This window comes from Aotus nancymaae, unplaced genomic scaffold (genome assembly GCF_030222135.1).
Source record: "Aotus nancymaae isolate 86718 unplaced genomic scaffold, 86718_ANA_hifiasm-v0.15.2.pri h1tg000030l, whole genome shotgun sequence".
Taxonomy (NCBI): domain Eukaryota; kingdom Metazoa; phylum Chordata; class Mammalia; order Primates; family Aotidae; genus Aotus; species Aotus nancymaae.
This window is the reverse complement of record NW_026988443.1, coordinates 19,612,380-19,637,921: the sequence shown is the minus strand read 5'-3', so window position 1 is coordinate 19,637,921 and position 25,542 is coordinate 19,612,380. Positions and strand designations below refer to the sequence as shown.

The window sequence follows — 25,542 nt, the reverse complement described above, 5'->3', positions numbered from 1 at the left end:
TCTTGGGGTTTTGTCATTTCCTAATCACCTGGCCTGTAGTTTTTATACTGCAGATACTCACATAATTGTCTTGCTCTGTCTTTTTAGATTTCTTTTTCTAAAGAATGTCTTCTCCTACCACACTACTGAAAACCAGTCTCTCTTTCTGCTTCTCACCCACAGATATTTAACACAAGCACGTGCATTCAATCACTCTCATACACATACACAAATTCACACAAATAGCTCACACATTCATACACACACTCACACTCTTAAACAACATATTCATACTCACACAATTACAGCCACTCACACATTTACACCTTCACCCTCACATGCAATCATGCACTTACACACACAACCACATACTCATTCTCTCAGAATCTTAACCCTTTTACTCTATTTTATTTTCCTTTTTCATTGCAATGACATCAGAATGTGTTTACATTTGTTTTTAAATTTTCTTTCTGGTCTGCTGCATTGAGAGGAATCTCTGACTGTTTTGTTTAGTAGTAAACAAAACAACTAAATAAAACAGTGTCCTGGCACTAGGACAGTACCCCCATGTACAGTATTAGGTTTCCAGTAAACATTAAATAAATATATAGAAGGGTCACACTGCAGGAAAGCTTTCTGGAGAAGGTAACACCGGACCAAGTTGTAAAGGAGGTGAAAAAAGGGAAGCGTCCAATGTAGAGTTAGATAGGGAATGATGTTAAAGCTAAAGTTTGCATTTTTAAAGTAAATATGGAGCTGTTGAAGGACAGCTTTTAAACAGAGAATTTTTTTTTCTGGGCACTTGGCAATACCATAAGTGAGCCTTGGAATTAGTTCATGGACCATCCTGAAGACATGAAAAGAAGCCTCAGCTGTTTTAATACATAAAGACATGTTTCCTGTTCTCCATTACCTGATGGGAAATATAACAGAGCATTGTTTTCCTCCCTTACACGTGGCAGGTGACCCCAGCATTTCACCTGGACCCGGATATTGTTTTATCGTCCTTTGTAGAACACATCCTTTTGACAAGCAGGCCATGTGGGATCTTCCTCCCCACATCCATTCACTTCTTTCATGTTTTCAATCAATGGAAAGTTCCATTTCAGATCCTTTGAGAAATGTATTGGGATTCAATGAAATCTATAGTCTTACAGCTGCCAAATAAAAGGGAAAATAAAAACAGATGTCTTCTTCTTCTAGGCGTATACCAGATGTCTGTGTCAGAAGCAAATGTCCCCGGGGAGGAGGTGGGAAGAGTGAAAGCTAAAGACCCAGACATTGGAGAGAATGGCTTAGTCACATACAGTATTGTTGATGGAGATGGCATGGAATTGTTTGAAATCACAACGGACTATGAAACACAGGAGGGCGTGATAAAGCTGAAAAAGGTGAGTTAGGGTAAGGAATCAGACGTGGTGTGGCCAGCTCTGCCAAAGCAACACTGCAAGAAACAGGGACGCAATGGTTAAAAAAATCAGAATTTGTGAAACTGGGGGATAACTCAACTGTGTAGTTGAGCCCTGAGCTCTGGAAGATCACAGAATTGTATTCCTTTCTGTTACTGCAGAGAAACTGACAAAAGGGGTTGGTGATACCTGCCGGAGATTTCTAGTTAGTTCTTAAATATTTTCCCATGGAGGGAAGGACAATGCGATAAATCTAGATTTTGAAGAAGCCCTGAGCATGCATGGAATTCCTCTCCCCGACCCCCTGCCACCCTTTAGCCCTGCCAAGCTGAATCTGTTAAGTAGGCTGTTCAGAACTTTTCCTGTTTCAGCATCCAAGGTTCGCTGCATTGCTGGACCCTCTGTGAAACTTAAGCCAGTTCTCTGCTCGTTTTTATCTCAAGTGAACCTGAAGAAGCAACAATGATGGACCTCCCCCCATAGTCTGTCATTAAAAACGTCTCTGGGATTAATTCATTACAAAGAGAAGTCTAGTGTTTCTTCTTTTTTATGTTTACTCGATACTAACTACTGGCCAGACATAGCACCAGCCTCTTACAAACATCATTTTATTTACTTTTCACACACACAAAATAATCATACAAAGTAGGTGGCATTGTCCCAGTGGGCAAAGAGATCTCCACTTAATTTTGAGGAGATTCGAGCTCAGACAGATGAAATCGTTTGGCCCAGTCACTGTCACACAGCTCAGGTATGCAGACCTAGAATTCAGACCTGGGTTATTCTAGAACATCTTCCCTCTCAAGACATTTTGAAAACAGCTGGGCTAGAAAGCGTTTGTAAAAAGAACCAGATAAGATTCACTTCCAAGTGAAGAAATAGTTCCGGTACCTTCTAACATGGTTTCCCCCCGTGATTTACCACTTAAGAAATCAACACCTCTCCATCATTAGAGTGTATGGAGCATTAAATCGAAATTGGAGGATGGGATTACCTTGGTTTTAATCAAGCATTCATTTTCAACTTGGTTTTGTAGCATGAATATTAAACTTGGTGTGATGGAAAAGATTGGACTGTAACACTGATAGAAAATTAATTTGAAAAATCAATAAAGAGGCCAGTAGCTAAAGAAGCACCGAGGACCAGTGGGGGAAGGCTGGTCCTGAAAGGAATCTTTCAGGTGGTGAGCAAGGAGTGACCTATGCTAAGAAGCTGACCTTTCACAGCATTTTAAACAGCATGTTGGGGTTGGGGAAAATATTATGGGGCACAAAGCAAGGAGAAAGTAGGGGGTGACTCTGTTATAAGAAAAATAAAGAAAATGAAGGATATGCAAGTTGGGGTGAAATTTGTATACTTGGAACAGTCTACATTAGTGGATGAATGGTAGGACTAAGGAAGCCTAATTATCAACCACAGGGAGCTAAGGTAGTCACTAATTCGGGTTTCTCCTCTGGAAAAGTACCTGTGCGAATCGTGTGTTGCCTAGAGCTGTCAACTTACTTCGTTAATTAATATTACTATCTCTTCTGCTTGACACTGACATATGAACGTTGACATCAGCGATTCCTGCCTCCTGTCCTTTGCTGTTCCCGTAATTGGGTAGTTGGTTATGCTAAGGTTGTCACCTGTTTTCAGTGTATTCCGGGCATAAACACACACTTTATCTCTGAAATCTTGAAACATTTAAGTCACCCCAATGGAACTTACACATCACAAATGAGCTCTCTGCATGTGATTAATTTGCACATTTCCCCCCAATTCAGTGTGTTTATTCTAGGCAAAAGAATAATCTTCTATAAAGCACTGACGTTTAGGTTTTAAACAGTGCAAGATGTTATTTCATTTGTAAAAGAACATTTGCTTAAACTTGCAGCACAAAGTTCCAAATGTCCACCAAGGGAAAAGAAAAGAAAAATTAGAGATGGATTTAGCAGAGTAAAAATATAACTCCTTGTGAAAGTCATTATACGCAATTTAATACCATAAAAGTCTACAGAGACATTATAGCAATATTTTTGCATTTTAAAGCATTTTTTAACTTAGTATTTTTGTTTATTTCTAACTCATTCACCTATTTTTCCTCCAAGAGTTACTGAGTTCTTATTATTTGTCAGGCAGGCTCTTTGCCAGAGACTGGAAATCTAAAGTTGAAGAGATTGAGTCCTGACCACAGGGAGTTCACAATTTAACAGGACAGTGAAGTGAAACAATAATTAAAACCAAGAGGGTTTTCTCAGCCTTGGCAGTGTTGATGTCTTTGTTGCAGGAGGCTGTTCTGTGTTTGTAGGATATTTGGTAGCATTCTAGGCTTCCCCTCACTAGAGATCAGTAAGTACATGCTCTACCCACCCCCAACAGTCCTGATAATAGTAATAAAAATAATTACTCTAGACATTGTTGTATCCCTGGAGTAACTGGGAGCAAAATCACTCCACAGTTGAAAATGGACTATAATAGTACAATAAGACCTATGAACATGGGTCATGAATGACTTCTTAGGGGGCAGTTCTCTAGCTGAGTCTTGATAGATGAGGAGGAATTTGCTGGATAGTCAAGGACAGAAAAGGCAGAAAAAAAAAATAGTTTATGAAGGGCCAGTATCAATGGAAACAGGACACATTTAAGAAACTTCAATCCTGAGTCTTAAGGTAGATACAGTAAAATCAATGGACAAACATGTTAAAATTCAAGGGCAATATTACAAAGAATTGAAGAAGGTAGAAGAGGCAGTGAGATGGTAATAAAGGAGAAGAATTCAAGAAATAATTACTAGATAGAGTCATTCATTTATTGAATATTTTAGAAAACGAATACTTCTTGAGTTCTGACTCTGTGTCTTAGTTTAATGGTGGACAGAGGAGAGAGAAACTACCCTTGCTGTATTTAGACAATCTCTATGTGGTTAGCTGAGGAAGAGCCAGGTTTTAGAATGAGAATACTTGGGCACAGGGAAGGGAACAACACTCATTGGGCTAGGTGTGGTGAGGGGTGGAGAGGAGGGGAGTGGAGGGATAGTGGTGGTGGGGGGCAGGGGAGGGCAGGAAGTATGGGAAGGGATAACACCTGGAGAAATGCCTGTTGTAGGCAACAGAGGTCGGGGGGATGGAGACAGCAAACCACCATGGCATGTATGTACCTATGCAACAATCCTGCAGGATGCAGAATGTGCACATGTACCCCAGAGCCCAAAGTACAATAAAATAAATAAGTAAATAAATAAATAAAAATTAAATTAAATTAAAATAAAGTGAGGTTTTAGGGGGCTTGGTGGGCTTTGAGAGGAAAATCTAATCTGTTCACGCAGCACCTTTGACTAAATGGGAATCCTATCTATCTCAGAGAAATCTCAGCACAGTGTCTGAGCTATTTATTTTCAACCAAATAAACTCCTTGTAAAGCAGTGTGAGAGCAGAATTATAAGGCATTTTTAATATTCCCTATTTTAATAAAACTCTTTTTATGTCTAATTTTTCTTTATATTCTTTGTCCGCATGCATATAGATGTGGATACATCACATTTAACACGGTTGCAATCAGAGGGTGATCTGATTTGTTAACTTAATGTCATATCATAAACATTTTACATGCTGTTATATAATATATGTAATCATTTTTAATGGCTACGTAACATCCCATCCTATTGACAAATCATTATTTCCTTAATAAAATCTCACAGTTGGATTTGGTGTTTTGTGTGTACGTTTCCACAGTTTAGATATAACCTTCTACTGTATCTAACACGTATCATGCATTTTGAATATTGTTTGTTTTGGTTTTCTGTTGAATTAATCCCTCAGGGAAGATTTTCAGAGGTGGGATTAGTAAACTACGGGGTATTAAGATTTTTATGGCTTATGCAATGTGTTGCCTCATTTAGCTTTATTTCAACTACTCATAACATGGACATAAATGTTCACATGGGAAACTACCTCACATCTATTTTTGGAGGGAGGAAGGGAAGGAATTGTAGGCAAATGTCTAAATGTTATGCATCTATCAGCCCTACTCCAGTCAAAATGATGGATGCATATTATCACTTGATACAGTCATTCTTGCATACTGTGGGACAAAGACCAGCAAAGAGCAGTAAGACTCTGTAGACTGCTTAGGGATGCTCTTCTCTATCTCACTCCATCCCTGCCTCGCTGGGGAGGGAAATGAGGAGCTGCCAGTGGGCCACTAGGAGACCACACAAATCTACCTGGGGCTATTGAGGAGGACTTCACAAGGCAATGAGGCTTGAACTGACTACCAGACTTGGCATCTTGCCAAACTGGGAAAGGCCATCCCACACAAACCTTTGCAAAGACCTGGAGAGCCTAACCTGGGATGTGAAATGTATCAGCCAGACTGCAGCATGAGTATAGCATCCTCAACACCAACAGGGCTTTCCGTGGGAAAATGGCTCCAGGTCCTTAGGCATATGCCTAAACCAAGTACAAAAGATTCTGCTGTACCAACATCAACAGAATATCTGTTATTAGAAATTTTCTACTTTTCTGATTATAAATTACCCAGTCTCGGAACTATCATATTCCAGTGTTTGATGCTATCTAATAATTGAAGGGATTTTTGAAAAGTTGCAGCAATCTTGTATGTTCAGCCTATAAATATCATTCCTTTTTCACTGTTCTGTAACCTAGCCAAGAACAGCTGGGCCCCAGGTTGATGGAAAGGCTGGGAACAGATTTAGATTTAGGAAAGGTAGTGTTTCCTGACTCTGGGAAGATGGAGGTGGGAAGATGATGGAAAAAGTGTCAAGGATATCCAATATGTTTAACCCTGTTGAAACTGCTATCAGCCTTAGTTTAGAGTACTGCAAAATTAGGTCAGGAATAAGCCCCGTGATTACATGCCCATTCAGAATAAGTGTTTACCGGGCAAATGACAACAGCATGGCAGGCAGATGCTCACCTTAAAGGATGAAACTTGGGCAGGGCGCGGTGGCTCAAGCCTGTAATCCCAGCACTTTGGGAGGCCGAGGAGGGTGGATCACAAGGTCATGAGATCGAGACCATCTTGGTCAACATGGTGAAACCCCGTCTCTACTAAAAATACAAAAAATTAGCTGGGCATGGTGGCGCGTGCCTGTAATCCCAGCTACTCAGGAGGCCGAGGCAGGAGAATTGCCTGAACCCAGGAGGCGGAGGTTGCGGTGAGCTGAGATCGCGCCATTGCACTCCAGCCTGGGTAACAAGAGCGAAACTCCGTCTCAAAAAAAAAAAAAAAAAAAAAAAAAAAAAGGTGAAACTCTTTCCAAACATTTGGTAGTTCAGCAACATCCAGAGTGCTAATGAGAAAGTTGTTTTCTAGGCATCAGGGTTTGTTTCTCTGCTACAATGTTACTTTTCACCCTTTGCTGACTGATTCATTGTAACTCCTCTCATTCAGAATTAGGGAGTGTTTACCATCAATTTTTCTATAACTACAGCAATTCAAATGCTACTACTCATTTTTTTCTTTCATATCCGTGTAAAATTTTACTGCTTACATTTGTTTTTCTTTAAATAGACCATCTTTAATATATATGCATTCTTTTTTTTTAAAAAAAGGAAGCATTTCCCTCATTATCTTGTCACTTGCCAAAAATAGAAGGTAACTTAAAAATAAATGCAATCAAACCAAAACGATGCCATTGCATTCTAGCTAGAGTTGTAATAATCTCTCACAAAAGAGATTATGAAGCAGAGCAGATATGTTAAAGTGGAGGTGTTCTACTTGGTGTGTTAAGGATTTAAAGACTTGGAAAAGAAATAATTATCTCAATAGGTAAGTTAATGTCATTTGACAACCTCACCTATCAAAATTACCTATAAACCACCCTAAGTCATCTTCTGGGCCACTGCTGCTAAGAGTCCCAGACAGTGGGAAACACAATGTCGTCAGAAAGTTTAAACATGAAGCTTTCCATCTGATCAAGCTGCATGGTTGGGTTTGGGAGAGGTGGCAATCAACAAACAAGACATGCTTTTTGGCTGAAATTCAGTGGGTATTTTTGTTACCAAGATACTTACTTTTCACAATGAGCTACCAAATGTACTTTTGTAGCGTTTTAATTCCCTTCCTTAGATAATTCTTAGTGACTGATTTGGGCAACATTAGTGTTGCTATATAGAATAAAGTTCATTTTAGATGACATGATCTTTCTGTATCTGTCATGCTCTTAGAATGACCCACTAAGCACATTCTAAGTTTCAGCAGTTGATTTGTCTGATTTTCTGCCCAAATGGCTCAGGTAATTTGATATTGAATAGATTTTGATTTTCTCTCTTTGAGGAACTATTCACTCTGCCCTATAAAACAATCAGGTCTTTCTCTTCCATTATTGTTTCAAGGAATTGATTGTCAATATTCTCTTCATTCTTGCCAGCCTGTAGATTTTGAAACCAAAAGAGCCTATAGCTTGAAGGTAGAGGCAGCCAATATGCACATCGACCAGAAGTTTATCAGCAATGGGCCTTTCAAGGACACTGTGACCGTCAAGATTGCAGTGGAAGATGCTGACGAGCCCCCTATGTTCTTGGCCCCAAGTTACATCCACGAAGTCCAAGAAAATGCAGCTGCTGGCACCGTGGTTGGGAGAGTGCATGCCAAAGACCCTGATGCTGCCAACAGCCAGATAAGGTACAGAAGGATTTATTTTAAGGGAATTTTAGAGTCAAGAGGTTCTGGGAAAGCCCTGTAGGAACCACGTTCTTCAGTTTCGAAAAGAGTCCATGTTTATCAGGTTCAACAGAATGTAAACAAGATTAAGATTTAGAAGACATGAGCTTCACTTGACCTCAGTTCCTGACTTTTTGGATAGGATTGTTCAGGCTACATGACTTTTCTCTGGAGCAGATTTTCTCAGGCATACTAGGCGATATAGCTCTGAGCTGGGCCTGTCTGCCTCAGGGGACTGTGGTGAAGTATAAATAATGATTATGAAATAATTAGAGTAATTGCAATTTGTTGACTACCTTCCCATCCTCCAGTTACTCTATGAAGAGGTTAGATATGTGATCTAATGTATCCCCTCAATGTAATTGATGCATGAATTGTTATCCCTTAAAATGAGAGGAAATTAGAGGCACTTCAAGACAAAATGACTTGCCTGGAATGACACAGCCACTGAGCAGCAGGCAAGGAAAACCAGCTCTGCCTAACTGCTGCTGAGTACTTTGTGAAAGTAACAAAGTGTCCAAATAAATTCCAGGTGCTGTTCTTATTATGAATACATTTGTGTGTGTGTGTGTGTGACAAAAAAAAAAAAAGTGATCCAGAACTGTGGCCAGCACAGTGGCTCACACCTGTAATCCCAGCACTTTGGGAAGGCCAAGGTGGGTAGATCACCTGAGGTCAGGAGTTCAAGCCCAGCCTTGACAACATAGTGAAATCCTGTCTCTACTAAAAATACGAAAATTAACTGGGAATGGTGGCTCATATCTGTAATTCCAGCTCCTTGGGAATCTGGGGCAAGAGAATTGCTTGAACCTGGGAAATCGAGGTTGCAGTGAGAGTTGAGATCAAGCTACTGCATTATGGCCTGGGCAACAGAGTGACACCCTATCTCAAAAAACCAAAAAAAAAAAAAGAAAAAGGAAAAAGGAAAAGTGATCCAGAACTCCACTTCTCCACTCATGAGAAGGTGATGAGAAGGAGACTGAGAAGGGATTGAATCACAGATTCAACACACTTTTTTTTTTTTGAGATGGAGTCTCGCACTGTCTGTCACCCAGGTTGTAATACAGTGGCATGATCTCGGCTCACTGCAGTCTCCGCTTCCTAGGTTCAAGCAATTCTCCCGAGGAGCTGGGACTACAGGGGCATGCCACCACACCCAGCTAATCTTTTTTAATAGAGATGGTTTTTGCCATGTTGTCCACACTGGTCTCAAGTTCCTGGCCTCAAGTGATCCACCTGCCTCTGCTTTCCAAAGTGCTGGGGTTATAGACATTAGCCATTGCACCTGGCCTGAGCGTCTTTTTATGTGCTTATTAACCATTTGTATATCTTCTTGGGAGAAATATCTATTCAAGTATTTTGCCCATTTCATAATTGTATTATTTATCTCTTTGTTGTTGAGCTGTAAGAGTTCTTTATGTGTTCTGAATGGTAGGGCCTTATCAGATATATGATTTGCAAATATTTTTTTTCTCATTCCATGAGATATCTTTTCAGTTTTTTAACAGTGTCCTTTGAGGTGTAAAAGGTTTTGATTTTGATGAGTTCCAATGGATCTATTTTTTTAATGTCTATAATGAAGTAATTGTCTAAGGTCACGATGATTTACACGTTAAGCTTTATGATTTTAGCTTTCACATTTAAGTTTTTTTAATCAATTTTGAGTATACTTTTATATATGTTCTCAGGAAGGGGTCCAACTTAATTATTTTGCATATGCATATCCAATTATTCCAGCACTATTTGTTGACAAGACTATTCTTTCTTAATTGAATGGTCTTGGCATTAATGTTAGAAATTGATGATGGTCATAGAATCCAGGTTTGTTTCTGTACTCTTGATTACATTCCACTGATTATGTGTCTGTCTGTTCGGCAGTACCACATAGTCTTCATCACCATAGCTTTGTAATATGTTTTGAAATCAGGAACTGTGAGTTCTTCATCTTTTTCCCCACCACCTATTTTTGTAGATAATGTCATATGGGAGGACAGTCACACCATTTGTTTGCATATTACCTATGTCTCCTTTCCTGCTACAAGGGCAGAGTTGAGTAGTTGAGACAGAGATTCTAATTTCTGCACGAGCTAAAACATTTGCTGGCTAGCCCTTTGCAGAACATGTTTGCTGGCCCCTGTTCTAGCTCATCACTGCACCTACCACTAAACAGAGTACATGGCCCAAAGCCAATATCTAACAAATATTTATTGAACAAATAAGTAAAATAACTCCTTGGCTTAGAACGTCAAGCTCACAGTTTCTGAGTATAAAACAGGAAGCGTGATAGAAGTGATGACATCTTATTCACACATTTATTTGGCAGATCTTCATTGAGCACACACTGGGGGTTCCCAGTATACTTAAGGAGGCAGACATTTATTAAAAAGTAAATGGATCTAAGTATGAAAAGTAATTACATGGACTATGGAGTTTGTCCATTTCTATCAAAGAAAACAGTGGCAGGGAAGAAAAAATTCCCAACTATAAGTGTTGTTGTGTTGCTTTTGCATCTTTGAACATTGATTCTTCTGAGGAAAAGAGAGATAATTAACATTTACTGAATGTCTTCTCAGCCTCATAGAACAGGTTTTACAAAGTTATTTCAGTCAGTTCTCACTGACATCCTTTGTGGCTATGACTGCTCTTGAATTGAATAGGTGGGAAGACTGAGGCTCGGAGCAATGATGGAACTATTTTAAAGTCACATGGACAGTCAGTGTTGAACACTGGATTTTAACCCAGATCTGTCTTGAGTTCATTCTGAGATTTTTACTTTAACCCAGCAGCCTCTAATGGAAAGATTTCCCTAGAAGGTTTGATTAATGTATTCTCTCTGTGCAGAAAGATACATTACATAATGACTATGGACTCTTCTAACACCTTTAGACTACTCAAAAACGTTCATGGTATGAATTTTAAATGAGTTATCTTTGACCTAGAATATCGAGGTGCATTAGGAACTTTTTAGAAGAGCAGTGACTTGACGTAGAAACACTCACTCATTTCCTCTGCACCTCATTGTCTCCAAGGATTCACATCTGCAATTGATTATTTGGGTCATGTTTACTTCATGCCTACATGTGACTCTTCTGCACATGTAGGCAATTTCAATGTCTATAATTATCCAAGGATGCTCAATATCACACTTGAACCAACCCCCCACTCCCACCTACTTGGGTCTTTGTTCTTTAGAAATGCCAGACAAATTATAAGAGAATAGTCAAAGCTTTTTGTTTGTTTGTTTTTGAGACAGGGTTTCAGCCTGTCAATCAGCGTGGAGTGCAGTGGCATCATCATGGCTTACTGCAGACTTGAGCTCCCTGGGCTCAGGTGATCCTCCCACATCAGCCTCCCAAGTAACTGGGACTACAGGTGCATGCCACCATGTCTGCCTAATTTTGTTTTTGTTTTTGTAGAGAAGGGGTCTTACTATGTTGCTGGTGCTGGTCTCAAACTCCTGGGTTTAAGTCATCCTCCTGGCTCAGCCCCCCAATATGCCGGGATTTCAGGCATGAACCACTGCACCTAGTCTATTCAAAGCTTTTTTTCTGATGGGTCTTTTATTCTCACTACCTAATTTCCTGGTTGCTTCTCTTCACCTTTGAGGAAATTTGTGTCCTTGGACATATAATAGAGGCCTTGAAATATCACCCTAACTCAGCTTCTTGGAAATTCTGCAGATTTTTTTTTCTTAGACTGTAGCATTAGACACATTTTTGTTTATGATTTTCTAAAATATTCTCTCCCTTTAGTTTTCTTGGCACTAATCTTTTATGCCTCTGATAACACTGTACCTTGTACCTGATGTCTTCACTAGCCTTTAATCCCTGTCCAGGCACTGACTTAGTCCTTTCTCTCTCTGTGTCCAACCACCTATTGGGCTTTCACCTATGCCGTGATTGACCTGAGTTGCTGCTTCAGATTTCCTGCTCCTAGGCTGATCTTTCTCCCCGATTCTAATTCTGCATTTACAATATTGTCCATTGTGCATTTTCACCCATTTGCTTTTTCTTTCACTGGTTCACTTATTTATCCAAGACATATTTTTGATCTTATAATTATTGTGGCATACTTTAAAACAGAAACAGCTGTTTCCACCCTGACTTCCCAAAGCCTACAATCGAGTTGAGTCTTTGCTCTCTGAGCATTTTGACATATCCCTAATTAAATGCCAACCTTTCTCTCCTGGTAATTGATTTTTTTCTTTTTCTTTTTTATTATTTTTAATTTTTTAAGTAATTTTAACTTTCATTTTTGATTCAGAGGGTACATGTGTAGGCTTATTCCATGGTCACATTGTATAGTGCTGAGGTTGAAGGTATGATTGATCCTGTCTCATTATAGGGCATATATCCAAAGGAAAATCAATTTTATAAAAATTTATTTTACAATATTTATCCAAAAGAAAATACAAAGACACAAGCACTCAAATGTTCATCACAGCACTATTCACAATAGCAAAGACTTTATTTTTCAATGTCCTCAAATCTCCCTCTCTCAGACACTCAGGTGAGAAACGACCTTCTCTCAGCCTTCCCTAGATGTCCAAATATCCACTAAATCCTACCGGGGCTTTTGTCATCATCTAGGATCCCATTTCCTCTGTCACCCCTGTACTTCTCTCTCATCACCTCGTGTATTTAAAATGATGTCAAATCCTTAAGTTTCCTCTGCTCCTTCTTCTACTCTATCTTGCCCATCATATGGTATTGATCTCCTTGAGAGCTTGCTTCCATTTATTTGTTCCTCTGCTTAAAGCCTTCCATGATTTCTCTCTGGCTATGGGATGAAGGTCACACTCTTACATTCGAGAGCCTCCACAATCTGTTCTCAGTGTGTAACAGCAGCATCAACAACAAAAATAATAGCAGTTACTGTTGGTTGCAATGCTTGCTATGTGTGAGTCACTACATCATGTATCTTAAACATTTATTATTTTATTGAATTCTCACAGATAACAAAAAGTTAGGTACTATTAATATTCCAGGTCAGACAGGTTCCTGCCATCCCAGCTACCCAGGAGGCTGAGGCAGGAGGATGACGTAAGCAGGAGTTCAAGACCAGCTGGGGTAACATAGTGAGATTCTATTAGAAAAGAAAAAATATATATATGTGTGTGTGTGTGTGTGTGCGCGCGCGCGTGTGTGTGTGCATTTTAAAAGATAGATATGTTAAGGTTCAAAGAACTTAAGTGGCTTTTCCAATATCATCCAGCTTATATGTAGCAGATCATGAAGTTGTACCTAGCACTTCTAAAACCCCAAAACTCATGCCCTTCATTTCTATAGAATAACGATTGAATTTTTAATTATCTTTCTTTCTATGTGTATATTGTCATGTCAACTAGTGAGCTCCCTCATGGAAGGAGAAAAGTATTTGATTATTTTTTTGATTCCTTTCCACTTAGCGTTATCTGCTGAAGGCTTAGTTGCTGAGCCTCTCCTGACATTGATGAGATGTGTGAATATCTTTGGTTTGGTTACTGTGCAAGGGAACTCATCTCATTCCATTCTTATGGGGACCTGTGAACTTAAGTGACATAATGAATGAGCTCACGTTTGTATACTGTGAGGAACCACTTGGTGTGGGTCCCTCTTTCCTGAGAGGAATATGATAATGGAATTAGAAGATCTGGGTTCCAATATTGTCTCTTCCAGAAACTAGACATAGGCCATTTGTAAATTTCATCTTTTGTAAATCTAGGTGATTAAACCTTCTGATATTCCTGGTCTGTGCTATCTCTAATAGCCTTTGGTTTTTGACCATCACTGAATGCCTTCTGACATACTCAATTTGTAAATTTTTGAAAATCATAACTTAGACTCTAAAAGCAGAAAACCACCCACTTATGAAGCTCGGCATATTACCTGAATTAACATAACCAATTTTCATTCTTTTCTATTTTGAAGTTAGTATAAGGGAGTGGAAAGGGAAAGGTCTTTGGAGCTCAACAGACCCATTAAAACAAGATTGTATCCTGGGCAAGTTATTTTACAACTCAGTAAAACCATTCTTGCCCCATCTCCCACCTCACTTTGCCATAAATACAGCCCAATAATATTATGTGATTTTTTTGTTATTTATTAGTAAAAAGTTAATTTAGTGGATGGGAGCAGCTAAAATCTTCAAGCTATGCTGTTATGCACAGCCAGGAGTTGTTAAAATATGGGAAAAAATGCCCTACAAATAGATGGCCAAGCTTACTTTGTACATTGCATGTTGGAATTCAGATGCAAGCAAACTGAGTACCCCTAAAACCAAATAAACTAAACAGATTTACTGAAACATACTTCATTTTTTCGTTTTTGAGACAGAGTCTCGCTCTGTCACCCAGGCTGGAGTGCAGTGGCATCATCTCACACAGTGCAGCCTCCACTTCCCGTGTTCAAGTGATTCTAATGCCTCAACCTCTTGAGTAACTGGGATTATAGGGTGTGCCACCACCCCCAGCTAATTTTTGTATTTTTTAGCAGAGATGGGATTTTGCCATATTGGCCAGGCTGGTCTTGAACTCCTGGCCTCAAATGATCCACCCACCTCAGCCTCCCAAAGTGCTGAGATTACAGGAGTGAGCCACTACACCAGGCTGCAGTTTTCTTTAAATAAAAACAAACGGATTTTTAGGTCTATACAGGATCTTGATAAGTTTTAGTACACTTGAAAGTATTTAGTATTTCATATGCAAAAATCTGGCAAAGGTTTGATACATATGTGACTTTCTGAGTAGTTTGGGAGCAAGGCAAACTCACTTCCCAGATGCAGTTTCATAAATATTCAGAGGATGGGTGATTGTAGTAAATATGGAGAAATATGCACCATGTTATTATATTTCTCAATCAAATATGCTAAACAACTCTTTCATTCATTGTACTGAATAAGGAATTCCAGTGTGGCAAAATTATTTCTATAAAAGATTCATGTATGAAGTTTCAGAAGTAAATTTGATTAGAAAGAAAATCTAGCTTAAGCAATTCATTGAGAAGCTTGCTTTAAATATAGCAAGGAGAAAATATTCAAATATTAAGCTGCTCCGAATGCCTTGGTCTAATTGCTTCATTTGCATTCTGCTTAGGTATTCCATCGATCGTCACACTGACCTCGACAGATTTTTCACTATTAATCCAGAGGACGGTTTTATTAAAACTACAAAACCTCTGGATAGAGAGGAAACAGCCTGGCTCAACATCACTGTCTTTGCAGCAGAAATCCGTAAGTTTTCTCCTCAGGGTTTTGATTTTACTTTACCAAGTATTATTACTTCACACTTTATATTCTGGAAAATAAAATAGCTGAGATAGCCTAACTTTTTTGGTCTTAAACAGATTTTTCAGTCTTTAACATGCATTTTTGGTTATCTCTCTAGGAAGACACATAGGCAAAGGGAGATGTTTTTGTTTTCTCTGACAGAACTGGGTATAGACTTGGCAAGAGAGTTCATAGCTCTCAGGAGTTTGAAACTCATAACCATCACTGAAAGATTTCCCACTCCATCCAGTCACTAGACGTTGCTGAACCCAGAAAAGCAAAGTCCTTAGGCCCAAGGTTTGTGGGTTCTTGTTTATGTATAGACAACAACTCAAACCTAATCATGCATCAAGTTGACCCGTCATTAAGTTTGATTTCTGGACCGTGCCCCAGATTCCCTGATTCAGTAGGTCTGGGATAGAGTTCGAGAATTTTTGTTTCCAGCAAGTCCCCAGGTGGTTTTAATGCTTCTTTGTATACTCCTACATTTAAGAAGCGCTTTAATAGATTACTCTCTGGGGAACAGGGTCCATAATAAGCCTTTAGAATAAAGCTCAGCATCGTAATCAGTAGACGTGGAAAAGTGGTTTAGTTCTTACTGATCTAACATTGACATTTATTCTAGGATACGCCTTTCCCACTGTACTTAGCACCCTTCAGCTCTTACACAGATTATGTGACAAGAACATCTTTCCCTGCACTGCCCAAATGGGTGGCTGGAGCTTACTCTTACCCAAGAGTATGCTGGGACCAATGTGTATTTCTCCCTGACTTTTCTTGACTGTCTGCATTCTCTTTTCCCAGACAATCGGCATCAGGAAGCCAAAGTCCCCGTGGCCATTAGGGTACTTGATGTCAACGACAATGCTCCCAAGTTTGCTGCCCCTTATGAAGGTTTCATCTGTGAGAGTGATCAGACCAAGCCACTTTCCAACCAGGTAATGCTGCTTTCCCTAACCCTGGCTAGGAGCAACACACTTGAAAATAGAATGTGTCTTTTAAAGTGTCACCTAGAGATACCAACCACTGCCCAAAAAGGTTTCAGAGCCATGGTTTTGCTCTGAAGCTATGTTCTCTAATTAAAATCAGGGTTTCTAGCCAGCCAGGAATTTTTGAATAAATGATGTGCCAATGTCAGCATGATTTATTTATGGGCCACCTTTCTCTTTCAGCCAATTGTTACAATTAGTGCAGATGACAAGGATGACACGGCCAATGGACCAAGATTTATCTTCAGCCTACCCCCTGAAATCATTCACAATCCAAATTTCACAGTCAGAGACAACCGAGGTTCGTACTAAGGTTCCTATGTGTTCAGGGAAGTAGAACTGGAAAACAAATGGCGTTTACATTGCATAGCACAAGTATTTTCACTAATCTTTATAATGTCTTCCCGTTGAAGAACACACCAGAAATGATAATGCCACCTCTGTTCTGAAACATGGGTTCATGTGATGCATGTGAATAAGTGAGTCTAATTTTATTTCACTTTTTTTGGCTTTGATATTCATGAAGCAGTCGGAAAACTAAGTGGGGAAGCTTACAGGGTCAATATGCAAACAACTCCATTTATCTTTTTTTTCAGGAGGTTGATAAACCCTTGGGGGAAGATGGCTTTATGAATATTGATATCAAGTAAAGCATTAAAAGAGATTAGTTCAACTTTGTAAGGCAATTTAATCTTTCAGCTGGCCTTCCCTTCCAAGCATAGTTTTAATGCAATGTGGCTGGGTACAGAGCTTGTTATCTAAAAGTAGTTGCAGAATGGTTGCCTGAAGGGCATGAAACAAAGCATTGTTTGTCCATTATAAAAATGGCAAAATTTAATACGATTCCTGCTTCTCCTTTCATCAGTTAAGGAGGTTCCAAACTTGCAGATTATTAGAAATAGATGTTTTCGTTTACGTAATCCCAGACCTGATGCAGTCCCTAGATAAAGTTGGTGGCAGAGCCAGCAACAATGAATATGTATGTATAGTTTTTACTCTCAGCCACACTGTTTTGCTCTGTGCATTACCTGGTAGTGAAATTGCCTATTTAAGTTTGCGACGGTGCAGGCCTGTGAAAACGGAAACAAATGCCATCATTTAACATGGGAGCAAAAGGAGGAATAACGATTGCTGTATTCCTGCATCCATGCTAGGCATCTACTAGGCCACAGGTTGATTGCTTGCCCAGTGATCGAGAACAGGCTTAGAGGTTCCTAAACTTTCTAGTAAATATTATTACTTTCCCCATTACTGTTATCACTATCATCAGTACCATAAATACCAGTTGCTGTGTTCCATCACCCATGCCAAGATCCTTTCTACACTCTGTCCACTTAGTTTTTTTTAACAACATCCTAGGCAGGCATTATTATCACCCATGTTCCACAGATGAGCAAAATGAGGCACAGAATCATTGAATCATTGAATAACTTGTTTCAAATCAATCAACCAAATAGAAATTATGGCTGGGTTTAAACCTAGGCTCTCAGAGGCCGGATGCTATAGCCTTAACCACTGAATCCTTCTGCATTGATGGTTAAAGCAGACAGGTGCTCCCCATCCTGCTTGGGCTTTAAGAGTACATGATTTGATTTATTTTATTATTTCTTGAACTCATGTGAGTATTTAATTATGGGCCTTATAAATCAAGCACACACCAAATTAGATGATGGGGCAAAATGCACTAGGTGTTATGACAGCCTTTTCTCTCCCAATGCCTTGCTTTCTACAATGAACTTGCTCTTAAGAACTGAAGTGTGAAGGAAGTTATATGTAAAAAAAATGTGGTTTAAAAGAAGCCTATGAAACAACCCCTGATTCACTTTGTAAATGATTTCCATCATTTTAAAACAGAAACGTTACTTGACGCTTTTTGATTCTGTATTTACACTAGGATTTTTCTTTCACATTTTGGCTTTAGTCAATGTGCACTTGTAAGTCTCTGAAAGAGATAGTTCTGCAGAGCACTAAGGTAAATGGATAGTTCTCAACCAGAAACACACCCAGACATGTAATATAGGAATTCATTTCATAATGATAGTTTTTCTCCAAAACAGGGAAACTCAGGCACATAGTGAACATTTAAAAATGTGTACTGAACTGCATTGAACAGGGTGGCACAAACAGTGTTTGCATAACGCTTTCTAAGATATGTATACATCTATACTTGAATTTATGAAAATCCCTATGTTTACTCTTGGAATTTTCTGCATTCTCAAATTTGTTTCCAGTTTCACCTTGAATTCACAGACAGCTATGTTTTTTCAGCTTAGGCTTATATCAGTTTTCTGACAAAGAAATGCTTGTAGCAATATATTGCATAATGGATTTCGTCTTAACACTAGTGAAGAGATTGATTGAGTTGTCCAGAAAACTCAGATGTTCTCATGTGCCTCTTAGCCACCATCTTTTGTCTAGCTTCTCAAATATTTGGGGTCAATCATTTACCTGTGTTGATGCAATTCTCAACTTACATTGGAGATCTAATTCCTGGGGCTGTATTCCTAGCAATATTCCTGTTTATCATGGGACACCTACAAAAAGGATCTTTACTAAACTTCCCCTGCTGTGATAACTGCCTCCATCACCTGCCTGTACATTTTCTTTTTATATATGCAATCATATTTAGTTGCTCTTAACCTCTGAAAACATTATACTAAGACATACTGTTCTCCAGGGAGTTATAAGTATTTTACTTTGTCACACTACTTCGTGGATACCATCTATATTTTCAAGGAGATTATATAACCCTAGATAAGTGCATCTGCTGAACAAAAAATCTCCCCTGTCCTCTCTTATAAGAGACTGATACCACTGTTGAGCTACCATTTTTGCAGAAAATCGCTACTTTTTAAGAAAAATTACTTTATTAACTATGGCAAACAGTTAATGAAAACTCCCATGTTTAAAGCTATTACAGAACCTTAAAGCAAATAGAGTCCTATAATTATCATTTAATAGAGTTTCTTTCTACTAGCTCCTAAAAGTAATTACATATTGAAGTAATCCAAAAGGAGTAATCACATTCCACATCCTATTAATAGCCTACTGAGTTACCAAATTTCTCAGCTGAGACTGCTTTCCATAGAAAACATGAGATAATGGTCTATATCATGCTGAGTAAAAGCATCAAGTTTCTTTCTCCTTGAGTGTTTACTTCCATTATGCCATGTAAATAATCAGTATTGTGTTTGCCTAAACTCCGGCATAAGCGTTCAGCATTTTTAGGAATATAAGAGGAAAAGCCATCTTAATACACACAAGCCTTTTATTTCATTTTATCTTATTCCACTCCACAGCCTGAGCTTCAAAGCCAACTCAGCAGGCAGCAGGAAAGTAGAACACTGGATGATTCTTCAACATTTAAGTCCATCTTGGGCTATTAATATCAGGAATAGGGCTGTTTGGGTAGGTGAAGAGCTGGTCCGCTCAGGTTTTGAGATGCATTTACTTTGAAAGCATCAGGCATGTGGCATCTCTTAAATCACAAGAAATATGTAATGGATGAGAAAAGTGGAAAGAAAAAAAAAAAGACTGAGATAATATCTCTCCTCTACGTAGCTCTTAACTGGTTTATAAAGCCTTCTCATGCCATTGATTCACCCAGTTCTTCAAGCAGCCACATAGGGCAGGCATGTGTTATATTTTGTCCAATTTTCAGATAAGGGAAGAATATGAGACATCAAAAGGATCAGTGATTTGCTCAAGGTCACACAGCAATGAGTGCAAACACTAAATCTGAATATTTGGAGGACCCTGTCTGTTGCACGTGGCACACTGTAAAATGAATATAAAGCTTGTGTCTCTTCTAAGTTAGTCATTTTAAAAAGTCTTTGTTTATCCCATTGTCAGATAATAACAATCCTCAGAAGAAGCACAATCTGAAATTTAATTTATGGATTAATCTAGGATTCCAGGGAATGCGTGAACAGAGGAGGAAGAAGAACTTCAATTTTCACTTTACGCACAGCCATAATAATTCTAGTAAAATACATTTGCAAAGAAGTTTATAATTTGCTTCTATTACGTAATTAATACCTATTTCTTGTAGGAAAATTGGAAAATACAAACCAGCAAAAATAATATTAAAACAGTAAAATAACTTGATAATAGATTACCCAGAAATAATCACTGCTATTTGTGTATCCTTTCTTTGCATACATTTCTTTTTTTAAGAAAGAAAAAGAACAGCAATTGTAAAATGCATGTCCACTTGTTTTCTCACTTTTCTCCCCACTTGTTGGCCATTTCCTAAATATTATTTATGAAATATTCAGTCATGCCCAAATGCTTTGTAACACTGTCTTTGTTGTCTTCTACATTTTTTATGATTAGATTTTTTTGACCTTCTATTCTCCCCATTCTGTCTATTTACTCTGGTATCATATTTTTCTTAAATAGCTTTATAGTTTTATAGATTTTTATTGAGCTATCCTCAAGCTCAGTGATTCTTTCCTCAGCTGTGTCCAGTCTACTAATGAACCCATTGAAGGCATTCTCTATTTCTGTTGGTGTTTTGATCTCCAGCATTTACTTTGGTTCTTTCTTAGAATTTCCATCTCTCTGCTTACATTGACCATCTTTTCCTGAATGTTGTCCACTTTATGAATTAAAGACTTTAGCATATTAATCACAGTTTTAAATTTCCAGCTGGATAATTCCAACATCCCTGACATACGTGTGCCTGGTTTTTATATTTTTTCTATCTCTTCAAATTGTAGGGTTTTTTGTTTTGCCTTTTAGTATGCCTTGTAATTCTTTTCTTTATTACCAGAAATGGTGTTCTGGGTAGCAGGAATCGCTATAAATAAGCCTTTAACAATGTGGTAGTAAGTTAAAGAAGGGCTAGCATTCCACAGTCCTATGACTGGGTCTCAGAGTTTATTAAGCTTGTGCCTCTGAACTGTGAACTTCACAAGTGCTCCTCGGTTTTGTTTTTTGTCTCCCTCCTTTGCTGGGACAGGATACCTGGGGTGGCCTATGGTTGGATGTTTATTTTCCCCAGGTCAGCTGGTCTCTGATAAAATCCCAGAAAATTAGGCTTCCTTTAAAAGTTTTTTCTAAGATCAGACCTTGTTAAAAACAGAATGCTCTGGTGTATTTCAAAATGGTTCCTTTTTGCCTCCTTCTCCTGAGAGCAGGAGGTAATTTTTCTCTGTTATTCACTGTAAGAACCATGTAGAGTTCCTGGAGGTAAAAATCACAAAAGTGTGCACGTACATATGTGTGGCAAGGAGTCAGGGGAGAGGTCCTATGACTGGGTTCCCCTAGAGTTTTTAACTTTTCCACACTGGGCCTCCATTAATTTGTCAATTACAATTCAAGTGTTTCTAGCCCAGCACTGGTTCCTGTGGAAGTTTTTGCTTGTGGGTTCCTGCTTCAGTAAGTTCGAGTCTCTATATCTACCTGTATGTTTCCAATTCTGGGACAGCTATTTGCCCTGTAAACTCACTTCTCTTAGGAATCTAGGAAAAGTTGTTAAATTTCTAGTTTGTTTGGTTTTTTATTTGGATGGGGAGGTGACTTCCAAGCTTCTCATGTCTCAGACTGTACTAAATCTGGTCTAATTTTATTTTCTTAGTCACTATATAAAGAATTAATTATAGCTATTTTAATTTATTTATTACTGGGCATTATTACAAAGTGATAGAACTTAGCTGATTTTCCTGGGTTTTCTAGAGTGATAACTACATAAAAATTAATGACAATTTGTTTCACCTTTTAAAATATTTGTTTTTCATCTAATTGCATAGATTTATACTTCTCAGGTATGTGTTGCATCATAGCGATGGTAATGGCCATTCTTGATTTACTTATTACTTTAATAGGAAAGTTAGTTTTCGAGTTTCATCAGTACACATAATGTTGATTGTTAGATTAAAATTACAATTTGTGTTTTTTTTTTTTTTGTTTTTTTTTTTTTTTTTTTTTGAGACGGAGTTTCGCTCTTGATACCCAGGCTGGAGTGCAATGGCGCGATCTCGGCTCACCGCAACCTCCGCCTCCTGGGTTCAGGCAATTCTCCTGCCTCAGCCTCCTGAGTAGCTGGGATTACAGGCACGCGCCACCGTGCCCAGCTAATTTTTTTGTATTAGTAGAGACGGGGTTTCACCATGTCGACCAGGATGGTCTCGATCTCTTGACCTCGTGATCCACCCGCCTCGGCCTCCCAAAGTGCTGGGATTACAGGCTTGAGCCACCGCGCCCGGCCTACAATTTGTGTTTTGAGGTGTGTGTGTGTGAAAGCGAGAGAGAGAGGAAAAAAAGATAGAACTTTTTTTACACTGTTGTTACTAAAAAATAAATGTTTAATGTTTATCACAATTTTTTGATTCTAACAAGAAGATAGTATAGTTTTGTCTGCTGACTTAATAACCTGGCAATTATAATTACAACATTCTCATATTAACTTCACAATTTTAATTTTCAAACCTCTTATTCTGAACAATGATCATTTGATAAGGTACAGAGGAAAAAGCAAGGCCTAGAGATGAAAGGCTTGGCTTTGCTCTTCATATCTGAAGGGGGAACAATTTTAATATTAATATCTGAATATTTGACATATAATTAATCCTAATAATACTTTATAAAACAGTTGTCAATTATTATACTATATGAATTGAGCTGCCAGTTTGAGAGATAAAGGCACTGACATACTAAAAACTAGTACTGAAATGGGAATATATCCCAGGATCTCAGAACCCCAGGGCTACATGCTTTATAATGGGCCATCTAAACTAGAATTGAAGGTTTATCAGATCATGGGGTTACATGGCTATGAGAAAGTTCTGCTGTCGGCTCAAGCAGCAAAGGAAAATTTTAGGAATTTGCAATGAGTTTTTATTGTAATAACAATAAAAATACTTGGGATTTTCCAGTAAATCAATTTTAAGAGCATGAAGTCCTTCCCTACTTGATTTGGCCTTCTCCATCTTTGATGCTCCTTCTGTAGTTAGTGCCAGTTTGGCTTTAATCAAATTCTAGGTATTTCTTAGGTTCCCTATGACAGCCTCTTCTTTCCATCCTTCTAAAATCATAAAAAGCTGAGGTGTTCTCATGTACTAAGTGCCAGAAAGTGTCCTAAAAGAAGACTTTCACAGTGAATAAGACATAGCCTTTTTGATGTCAGGGAGTCCCCAAAAGCACATCCGACAAAGTTAGTTATATTGTGAAAGCACAACTAATTTTGATAGTGACCATGAATGGAGTTACCCACAGAGAAACTGTAACTACATGGTGACCTCCAAACAGGTCTGTCTGACTCTGGCCTTGACCCCACTTCACTCAGTCCTCAAAAATAAAACTGACGATGTGTCTCTCTTTCTAAAATTCTTCCCTGCCTCTCTATTTCCTATATATTTAACTGAAACTCCATAGCTTATGAGCAAGACATCCCATGATTTACTCCTTGTACACTTTGCCTGTACCATCTCCTTTCTCTTGCTACCTTAAATCTTGAGATTCAGAAATTTAAAACCATGTCAAGATTTTTCAAATATGCCATGCTCTCACATGTCCAGGTGCAAGGAATTTACTCCCCCATCTACACTTCCTCCTTTTATCTCACTGTACATGAAGTCATCTCTTAAGTGAAGTCTGGCCCAGCATCTCAGATCATTTCGGCTGCGTCTTCCTAGTACTTCAGGAATACTGCCCTGACCTTAATTTTTCTCGTCAGTATAAATTCTAACCATATAAAACATTTCCCCATCTCCCACTAGCATGTGAACTCTGTGAAGGCAATATCCAAACATGTAAGAAAAGTAGGTTGACTAAAGGCATAAATTAAAAGTAAAGGAGTAGATGAGAAAACACTTCATGACATATAATCTTCCTCAGAAATTTTAGGAATTAGTTATTATTATGGAAAGAATGAATCTGTCATGAAATAAGCTTCAGGATGAAAAAGACAACACATCATTTGATGCCAGAATATTCTAAAGAAGTCAGTGCCCTGTCACCCAGCCCTTCCATTCTTTCATCCATTCATTCATTTACTTGTCCACAAAATTATCTTGGAGACCATGTTAGGGGCCAAGATGAGATGACCTTCTAATATATTCATTTGACAAGTATAATATCCAAGATGGGCCATGTGGCAGATCAATGAGCACTGATACATTCAGAGTTGAGTTTGCACTGCTTAAAAAATTTAAAAAAATAAAAAATGTTTGCATGTAAAGCAGTGTTGGTTTAGTAAGGATAGCCAAGATAGATTCACTGAGATTGAACTAATTGGCAAATAAATGCTTTTCTTTATCACCACCCCCCCTCCACCAAACTAAGGACATTTTTTATGAGCAGCACAAAATAGCATCCAAATATGCTTCTGATTTTTCACTTTCATGATTTAAAGATAGCCAAACAGATTTTTGTAGAATGTGTTTTTCTCCCTTAATTGCTCCAATATGGAAGGTGCTCTGTTGGCAGATCAAAATGGCAGATGTCTTTTAATGCCCTGCCATTTTCACTTGTGTAAATAATCAGGTTTCTTTTCTGCCTAAAATTCATTGCTGCAGTTTGCCTCACACAGAACAGAGTTTATCTGGGAACCTGCACTCTCCCCAGCCCAACAACAGCAACAAAATATATAGATCTTCTTGGTAGATCAGACATCATTCTTTCAAGGTTGCTTGTGGTCACTGACTTAACTAGTTAGCTTAAAGACCCTAAATGTCAATATCCCCCTGAATCTCTTGGTAGTTTTCTTTGTCTTAAACTAAGAAATACATGGGCAGTATGTTCTTTTTTCTCTATTTACCCTACCAACAAGGAGACAATTATTATCAAGCATAACTGGAAGCAGAGTTGATTATGAGAAATGTGATAAAATGTAACAAAGAAAAGTCTCTTAATGCTAACAAACTGCATGCTTCGATATCTCATACACACATGCTTGAATTTCACATGTGAGCAGATGATTATTCCTACCCTGTTACTCTTTATTGTACTTCTTATTTTGCAGATTACTCAGTCTGAAAGACAATCATTGGAAGAACAGTAGTGTGTAGCTCCCTGATTCAGATGGAAGACATAATAGCCATCAGAGTCTTGGTCAATTACGTTCATTAGTATGTTAAGGCTCATCATTTATAGAATTTGCATCATTGTAGCATTTCCTTTATTCCAACATATTGGGAAAGTAATAGGTTTCTTCTTGTCTCTTTCACATTAATTTGTTTGTGAAGGGTGTGTTTTGGTGTGTGTACGTGTGTGTCTGGAAATGCCACGTGAAAAGCTGTTGAATGAGTACC

General features: G+C 38.4%; 1 protein-coding gene across 2 annotated transcripts in view; it reads left to right on the top strand.

Moving 5' to 3' along the window:
* Window positions 1–25,542, top strand: part of CDH11 (cadherin 11) — a 53,954-nt gene that overhangs the window by 15,356 nt on the left and 13,056 nt on the right. For both annotated transcript variants that reach the window (XM_012468313.3, XM_064383152.1), the window contains exons 5-9: window positions 1,183–1,370; window positions 7,762–8,015; window positions 15,127–15,263; window positions 16,104–16,237; window positions 16,472–16,589. In XM_012468313.3, the coding sequence (XP_012323736.2) occupies window positions 1,183–1,370; window positions 7,762–8,015; window positions 15,127–15,263; window positions 16,104–16,237; window positions 16,472–16,589 (831 nt within the window). The remainder of the gene's footprint in view (window positions 1–1,182; window positions 1,371–7,761; window positions 8,016–15,126; window positions 15,264–16,103; window positions 16,238–16,471; window positions 16,590–25,542) is intronic.